The sequence below is a fragment of the Papio anubis genome, chromosome 12 (genome assembly GCF_008728515.1).
Source record: "Papio anubis isolate 15944 chromosome 12, Panubis1.0, whole genome shotgun sequence".
NCBI lineage: Eukaryota > Metazoa > Chordata > Mammalia > Primates > Cercopithecidae > Papio > Papio anubis.
The window spans coordinates 116,898,348-116,906,724 of record NC_044987.1 but is presented as its reverse complement, the minus strand read 5'-3'; the positions used below and the strand labels follow the sequence as shown (position 1 = coordinate 116,906,724).

The 8,377-nt window shown below is 52.2% G+C and overlaps 1 protein-coding gene across 3 annotated transcripts; it reads left to right on the top strand.

Annotated features, from left to right (window-relative positions):
• The first annotated feature begins 6,145 nt into the window (after positions 1–6,145).
• On the top strand, positions 6,146–8,377 carry CDK2AP2 (cyclin dependent kinase 2 associated protein 2). 3 transcript variants are annotated; one of them, XM_003909462.4, is made up of 4 exons: positions 6,146–6,869; positions 7,181–7,278; positions 7,373–7,505; positions 7,859–8,377. In XM_003909462.4, exons 1-4 carry the CDS (start codon positions 6,788–6,790, stop codon positions 7,924–7,926), a joined length of 381 nt encoding a protein of 126 aa, XP_003909511.1. In that variant the 5' UTR covers positions 6,146–6,787; the 3' UTR covers positions 7,927–8,377. The 3 variants fall into 3 exon arrangements, with proteins under 3 accessions (XP_003909511.1, XP_009183772.1, XP_017803697.1); XM_009185508.3 differs by having other exon boundaries at positions 6,146–7,010; XM_017948208.3 differs by lacking the exon at positions 6,146–6,869 and having other exon boundaries at positions 6,878–7,278.

Genomic DNA, 8,377 nt, shown 5'->3' with positions numbered 1-8,377 from the left:
GGGCGACAGAGTGAGACTGTCTCAAAAAAAACCACACACAAAAACAAGAAGTTTCCTTATACAGAAGAGTTTCATGCCCCTATGCCTCACCTATTCAGTCCTACTCCCTCTACCCCAGGCCCCAGTAATCAATGGTCTGTTCAACTTCTGTATAGTTTTCCCTTTTCTAGAATGTCATAGAATTGGAATCATACAGTATGTGACTTGTTCAGACTGACTTCTTTCATTTAGCAATACGCATTTAAGATTTATCGATGTCTTTTCATGGCTAGATAGGTGATTTCCTTTCATTGCCCAATAATATTCTATTGTATGGATATGTCAGTTTGTTTATCCATTCACCTTTTTTTTTTTTTTTTTTTTTTTTTTTTTGAGACGGCATCTCACTTTGTCAGCAAGGCTGGAGTACAGTGGCGCAATCTCGGCTCACTGCAACCTCTGCCTCCTGGGTTCAAGGGATTCTCCTGCCTCAGCCTCCCCAGTAGCTGGGATTATAGGCACCCACCATCATGGCCGGCTAATTCTTGTATTGTTAGTAGAGAAGGGGTTTCACCATGTTGGTCAGGCTGGTCTCGAACTCCTGGCCTCAGGTGATCCACTTGCCTCGGCCTCCCAAAGTGCTGGGATTCCAGGCATGAGCTACCGCGCCCGACCCCATTCATCTATTAAAGGGCATCTCATTGCTTCTAGTTTTGGAGATTATAAAATTGCTATAAACATGCACATGTTTTTGTGTGGTCATACATTTTCAACTCAGTTGGGTCAACACCCAGGAACACAACTGCTGGATCATAGAGTAAGTCTATGTTTACTTTTGGAAGAAGCAACCAAACCATCTTCCGAAATGGCTGTACCATTCTGCATCCCTATCCACAGTAAATGCAAGTCTCTGCTGCTCCACACCCTTGCCAGCAACTGACATTGTCAGGTTTTAGATTTTAGCCATTCTAACAAGAATGTAGCGGTATCTCCTTGTTCATTCATTCTTTTTTTTTTTTTTTTTTTTGAGGCGGAGTCTCGCTGTGTCACCCAGACTGGAGTGTAATGGCACGATCTCGGCTCACTGCAACTTCCGCCTCCCAGGTTTAAGAGATTGTCCTGCGTCAGCCTCCTCAGTAGCTGGGACTATGGGCGTGTGCCACCATGCCTGGCTAATTTCTTGTATTTTTAGCAGAGACAGGGTTTCACTGTGTTAGCCAGGATGGTCTTGATCTCCTGACCTCGTGATCCACCCACCTCGGCCTCCCAAAGTGCTGGGATTACAGGCATGAGCTACCGTGCTCAGCCCATCCATTGATTTTTCAACATTTTATTGCAAAACTTTTCAAACACGCCTGGCATGGTGGCTCCACACCTGCAATCCCAGCACTTTGGGAGGCCAAGGCGGGTGGATCACTTGAGATCAGGAGTTCCAGACCAGCCTGGCCAACATGGTGAAAACCTGACTCTACTAAAAATACAAGAAAATTAGCCAGGCGTGGTGGTGCACACCTGTAATCCCAGCTACTCAGGGGGCTGAGGCAGGTGAATCGCTTGAACCCAGGTGGTTGAGGTTGTAGGGAGCCGAGATCTCGCCACTGCACTCCAGCCTGGGTGACAGAGCAAGACTCCGTCTCTAAATAAATAAATAAATTGGCTGGTCACCATGGCTCACGCCTGTAATCCCAACACTTTGGAAGCCAAGGCAGGTGGATCACCTGAGGTCAGGAGTTCAAGACTATCCTGGCCAACATGGCGAACCCCATCTCTACTAAAAATACAAAAATTAGCCAGGTGTGGTGGCACATGCCTGTAGTCCCAGCTACTCCGGAGGCTGAAGCACAAGAATCGCTTGAACCCAAGGGGGCAGAGGTTGCAGTAAGCCGAGATCAAGGCACTACACTCTAGCCTGGGCGACACAGCAAGTCTACCGTCTCAAAATAAAAAACTTTCAAACATACGAAAAAAGTTGAAAGGATTGTATAGAAATACAATGCTGGTCACTAAAATGAAGTTTTAATTCACTAGGCAAGCTGAATTTAGCCCATAGATGGGTGGGCCCCACTTTGCAACTTCTGATTTGGAGGTTGCAATGGTTAAAGGCTGCAAAATCCAGGGGATGAGCTCTGGGTCTGAGGGCTGAGACCAGAGGGGAGCCCCTGAAGCGTTGTACCAAGGAACCTGTGCTACCTTCCCTCGAGTTAGACAGAGTCCTCTCTCTAAGATAGGCCACAGTTGTTACCACCCACCCCTCTCAGAGAACTCTGTGCCCCTCCTGCCATAGCCCACTGCTCCAAGGAGGAGGGACATCTGAACCTGCTGTAGGGCCAAGCCAGTGGCTCCCGCCTGTAATCCCAGCACTTTGGGAGGCTGAGGCAGGAGGATTCCTTGAGCCCAGGAGGTCAAGACTGCAGTGAGCCATGTTTGCACCACTGCACTCCAATGTGGGTGACAGGGTAAGACCCTGTCTCAAAAATAAATAAATAAATAAATAAATTCAAGATTAAACTCCTCAGGCACCTCCCAAACAAATCCCTTCCCCCAAACATAGGTGTTATGGACTAAATGTTTGTGTCTCCCCAAAATTCATATGCTGAAGCCTAACTCCTAGTGTGGCTGTGTTTGGAGATAGGCCTCTAAGGAAGTAATTCAGGTTAAATGAGGCCATAAGGGTAGGGCTCTGATTTGATAGGATTAGTGTCCTTTTTTTTCGTTTTTTTCACTTTTTTTTTTTGAGCTAGGGTCTTGCTCTGTTGCCCAGGCTGGAGTACAGTTGCACAATCAAGGCTCACTGCAGCCTCAACCTCCTGGGCTCAAGCGATCCTCCCACCACAGCCTCCCAAGTAACTGGGACTACAGGCATCTGCCAGCACACCCCGCTAATTTTTGTATTTTTTGTAGAGACAGGGTCTCACTATGTTGCCCAGGCTGGTCTTGAAGCAATCCTCCCACCTCAGCTTCCCAGTGTGCTGGGATTACAGGAGTTAGCCACCAAGCCTGGCCCTTCTGTTTTTTAGATGTGGGATCTCACTATGTTGCCCAGGCTGGACTCAAACTCCTAGGCTCAATCAAGTCTTCCATGTGAGTCTCCCAAGTAGCTGAGATTACAGTCTTGCACCTCCTGCCCAGCTTCCAGGATTGATGCACTTATAAGAAGAGATATTAGAAAGCTTGTTCTTTCTCTCTGCACCAAGGAGCACATATGAAGACAGAGCCAGAAGGTGGCTATTTACAAGCCAGGAAGAGAGCCCTCACCAGAAACCAACTGTGCTAGCATCCTGATCTCAAACTTGCAGCCTCCAGAACCATGAGAAAATAAATTTTAGTTGTTTAAGCCACCCAGTCTATGGCATTTTGTTTTGTTTGTGGAATTAGGCCAGTGGCTCTTGCCTGTAATCCCAGCGCTTTGAGAGGTTGAGGCAAGAGGATTGTTTAAGCCCAGGAGGTCAAGACTGCAGTGACTAATATGATGGGCAGTGGAGAAAGTAGGAAGGTCTAAGGTGTGCAAATGTCAGAGGCGTTTGAACCAGAGCAACTCCATCTTGAATAGGAGCTGGGTAAAATGAGGCTGAGACTTACTGGGCTGCAGATGGTTAAGGTATTCTAAGTCATAGGATGAGACAGGAGGTCAGCACAAGACACAGGTCATAAATACCGTGCTGATAAAATAGGTTGCAGTAAAGAGGCCAGCTAAAACCCACCAAAACCAAGATGGTGATGAGAGTGACCTCTGGTCGTCCTCGCTGCTACACTCCCATCTGTAAACTGATGCCATGGCAATGTCAGGAAGTTACCCTATATGATCTAAAAAGGGGAGGCATGAATAATCCATCCTTTGTTTAGCATATCATCAAGAAATAATCAGAAAAATGGGCAACCAGTAGCCCTTAGGGCTGCTCTGTCTATGGAGTAGCCATTCTTTTATTCCTTTACTTTCTTAATAAACTTGCTTTCACTTTACTCTGTGGACTCGCCCTAAATTATTTCTTTTTTTTTTTTTTTTGAGGCGGAGTCTCGCTCTGTCGCCCAGGCTGGAGCGCAGTGGCCAGATCTCAGCTCACTGCAAGCTCCGCCTCCCGGGTTCCCGCCATTCTCCTGCCTCAGCCTCCCGAGTAGCTGGGACTACAGGCGCCCGCCATCTCGCCCGACTAGTTTTTTGTATTTTTTTAGTAGAGACGGGGTTTCACCGTGTTAGGATGGTCTCGATCTCCTGGCCTCTTGATCCGCCCGTCTCGGCCTCCCAAAGTGCTGGGATTACAGGCTTGAGCCACCGCACCCGGCCCCTAAATTATTTCTTGTGCAAGATCCAAGAACCCTCTAGTGGGATATGGATCCAGACCCATTTCCTGTAACAGAGGGAGTTGGGGCTTGATGGTTCCCAAAGAAGGTGTAACTTTCAGTGTCTCCTCTTCACCTACTATCCACAGCAGATTTCTCTGGCGTGCACCCTCAGTGCCACCGGTAGGATCAGAAGACCTTGGGTGACCTAATCAACACCTTTTCAACAGTAGTTCAGTTTGAATATGTATTAGAAAATTATAAATAGTGAGCACACGATTAAATGGACATTATTCCTTTTCCTTTCCATTTAAGATTTGTAAAAGTGAATTAATTAAAAGGAAATGTTAAATAGATGGCAAAACTGATGGAGTTTTCCTAATGGCTGGAGTTAGGGAAGCACTGGACTCCGTGGTCAACTCAGCTTCCTTACATCCAGGTCACCTAAGGTGCCCTTCCTGCCCCTGCGGTTATGTCCACGGCTCCACCTCCACTTCCCGGTGAACTCTCCGGCAGAAAAAAAAGGAAAGAAAAAGGCTGGTTCTCAAGCACATGTTGTGCTCTCCCATTTCCTAAGATTTTGCACATGCCAGTCCTTCTACCTGGAGTGTCCCCTCGGTCTCTGCTTCCACCCTCACCTACTCGAATGCCACCTGCTCTGGAGATATTTCTGTGATGCCACCCGGCAGGCCCTTCCTCTAAGTTCCAGTGAACCCTGTCCCGTTCTCCCTTGTGGCCACTGACTTACTGCAATGTAAGGAAGATGTTGCTTCACTGTCTCAGAGAATAAGGCCTCCTTGAGTACAGAGGCCATGGCCTGTTCATTTCTTTAACCTCAGGGTTCAGTACAAAGCATGAGATGGAGGAGGGAGTCAGAACATGGTTTTTGTGTGGTTTCTTGGGTTTTGTTTTGTTTTTGTTTTTGTTTGAGACGGAGACTTGCCCTGTCACCCAGGCTGGAGTGCAATGGCACGATCTCGGCTCATTGCAACTTCTGTTTGAACGATTCTCCTGCCTCAGCCTCCCGAATAGCTGGGATTACAGGTGCCCACCACCACGCCCAGCTAATTTTTGTATTTTTAGTAGAGACAGGGGTTTCACCATGTTCGATCACGAGGTCGAACTCTTGACCTCGTGATCAGCCTGCCTCGGCCTCTCAAAGTGCTGGGATTACAGGCGTGAGCCACCGCGCCGGGCCAGAACATGTTTGTTGGATGGATGGATGAAAGAATGAATGAATGAATGAATGAATGAATGAATGAATGACTGTCCTGGAGATGAAGATCTACAAAGCTGGGAGCATGAAGGTACACAAGGCCAGAGAAGTCTGAGTTTGGGGAAGGAGCCTGGGAGAAAGGGTTAGTGAGTGGAGGAGGGTCTGAGGTCTAAGTTTATGGCGAATGAGATTTGAGGGGAGGGGTCTGAGTGGTGGAGTGGAAAGGTATGGGGGCCCTGGAGTGGGACAGGAAGCTCTTTATGACTATTCATTTAATCCACACAACCCAATGAGATTGTCATTTTCCCCATTTTACGGATGGGGAAACTGAGGCATACTGCGGTGAGAAACTTGCCTGGGGGAAATCGCTAGTGGGGGTGGTACTGAGATTCGAACCCAGGCGGTTGGCTCCAGTCTGTGCTCTTGACCAATTTGGTCCGGGGCCCAGCACACAAGTAATCCCCGTTTGCCCTACGGCCATTATCACTAACTGAGGCAGCGGCGCGGGGCCTTGGGGGTGAGGGCAAAGGGGTCCTTGAGGTCGCCCTTGGACCTGAGGACAAGCCAAGCCGCAGGAAGAACGGTGCGCGGCGGCATAGATGAAGGGCCCGTTGCCATGGGAACAAACGCAGGCCTCGGGCGGGCGCATGCGCAGATCGGAGAGAGGGTGTTGAACCGGTGAAAGGTGACGTAAAAGCGCACGGGGTGGGGCGCGGGGCTCGGGACGTCAAAGCCCTGCGTCCTTCGGCCCCCGGAGCGGAGAAGCGCGCACGGCAGCGGTGACAGCGGCCACGGCAGCGGCGACAGCAACCCCTGCTGGGCCGAAACTGGGCAGAGCGGAGCAGACGTCTGAAGCAGCGCTAGTGAGGCGCGAGGGTGGCGCCCGCGCCCGGGAAGACCCCCTCGGCGCGAACCGGCGGCCCAGCCCCGGGTCCGGGTTCCCGAGGCCCCGCCTCTAGGGCCTGGGGACTAATCGGATTGAAAGCGCGCCGGCCCGGGCCGCGAACTCGCCAATTGCGGAGGGCGGTGGCCACCGCCCAATCCGGAGCAGACAGGTGCGAGGTCCGGAAGGCGGAGGCCAATCGGCGGCGGTTGCGACCTGCTGGGGCAGGTCTCGGCCAATAAGGAGGCTCGAGTGACATCTTCGCCCACCAATCGGGAGTGAGGGAGCATTCGTGCCCGCTCGCCCTTCCGGCCAGACCTCTATTTACCAGGGGCGTGCAGCCCGCTTGCCAATCAGAGCGCGGCTGAGCGGCCCGGCAGCCAACCCCCGAGGAGCGGCCGGCTGGCGTCCGCCGCGCCCAGGAGTTGGGGATGTCCTACAAACCCATCGCCCCTGCCCCCAGCAGCACCCCTGGCTCCAGCACCCCTGGGCCGGGCACCCCGGTCCCTACAGGTGAGGATCCAGCTCCACCCCTGCTCGCCTGCCGGGCGGTCGAGGTCTCGAAGAGAAGACGGCCTGAGTTCTGCAATACTGGGCTTGCCGCCTACCCTCGCTGAGCCTCAGTTTGCTGGCCTGTGAAGTGGGCGTGGTCACGTAAGGGCTTGTAGGTGGAGCGCAGTGGGAGGGATTTGTCCCTGAAGTTGATCAGCCTGGAATGAAGCATCTTTTGGAGGGAATCGGGCGAACCCGGTCCTGGGCTTGGAAAAGCTGGGAGGCGGCGTCCCTGCCCCACGCTGACCTCTTACTCGCGCCTGTTGCTGCAGGAAGCGTCCCGTCGCCGTCGGGCTCAGTGCCAGGAGCCGCCGCTCCTTTTAGACCGCTGTTTAACGACTTTGGACCGCCTTCCATGGGCTACGTGCAGGTGAGTGGGGCCAAAGGCTTGCTTATGGATGGGGACTGGAGTCCCCCTCCCCGCCAGGTGCCTGAGCTCACTGCCCTGTTCTCTTTTGACATAGGCGATGAAGCCACCCGGCGCCCAGGGCTCCCAGAGCACCTACACGGACCTGCTGTCAGTCATAGAGGAGATGGGCAAAGAGATCCGGCCCACCTATGCTGGCAGCAAGAGCGCCATGGAGCGGCTGAAGAGAGGTAAGTGAGGCCAGGCCGCCCTGCTTAGGAAACCGACACTGGACTATCTTCCATTAGGGAAAGAAAGACATCCGGAGGCCACCTGAGCCAAGCCTAGAGGAGGGCCAGTATTACTACCCAGAGAGGTGTTTTAAATCGAATTGAAATTGCGTCCATTTCCAGGGAAGAGCCTGGGAATTTGTACTTCTACAGGGCAACCTTGAGGATTAACCGAACCTCTAATCTCATCTAGCCGTCATTAGTTTGGAATTTCTCTTGCTGAAAGGGGAAAGGGAGTGGGGAGGCAGGGGTCCTCCTCTGGAGGGCAGTGGGTGGGGCTGTGGAGGGTTGCTGAGACCCCACCCCACCACCAGGTATCATCCATGCTCGGGCCCTAGTCAGAGAGTGCCTGGCAGAGACAGAGCGGAACGCCCGCACGTAACAGGAAGCGCCCCGGCCTCGGCGTCTGGACCTTTCCCGGCCACTGCAGAGCACCCGCTTCTCCCTGGCCTTCATCCCGAGTTGCACTAACCATCCTGGGCTTCCTGTCCTGTGTCCCTTGGTGGGTCCCCTCCAGGAACCAAGGAGCGGCTCTCACTCCAGGTGGCAGCACTAAGGACATCCCCCCACAAGAGTTAGCAGTGAGGTCCCCATGAGTCCCACCCATGACCTGCCAACAGTGTTGCCCACCGGAACTTTCTGTGGTCCCCACCACTCAGCCCTTCCCAGCCCTTCTCCCACTTTGTCCCGAGCCTCCTTCTCCCCCAGCAGGGGCTCAGGCCTGGCACCTCACTGCCTTGTGTCCTGAGCCATAGTGACTCTTTTATCTGTGTGTCTTTTGCTAAATATGCCCTTTTTATATTAATAAAAGATGATTTGGAGTTGTGCTCTCA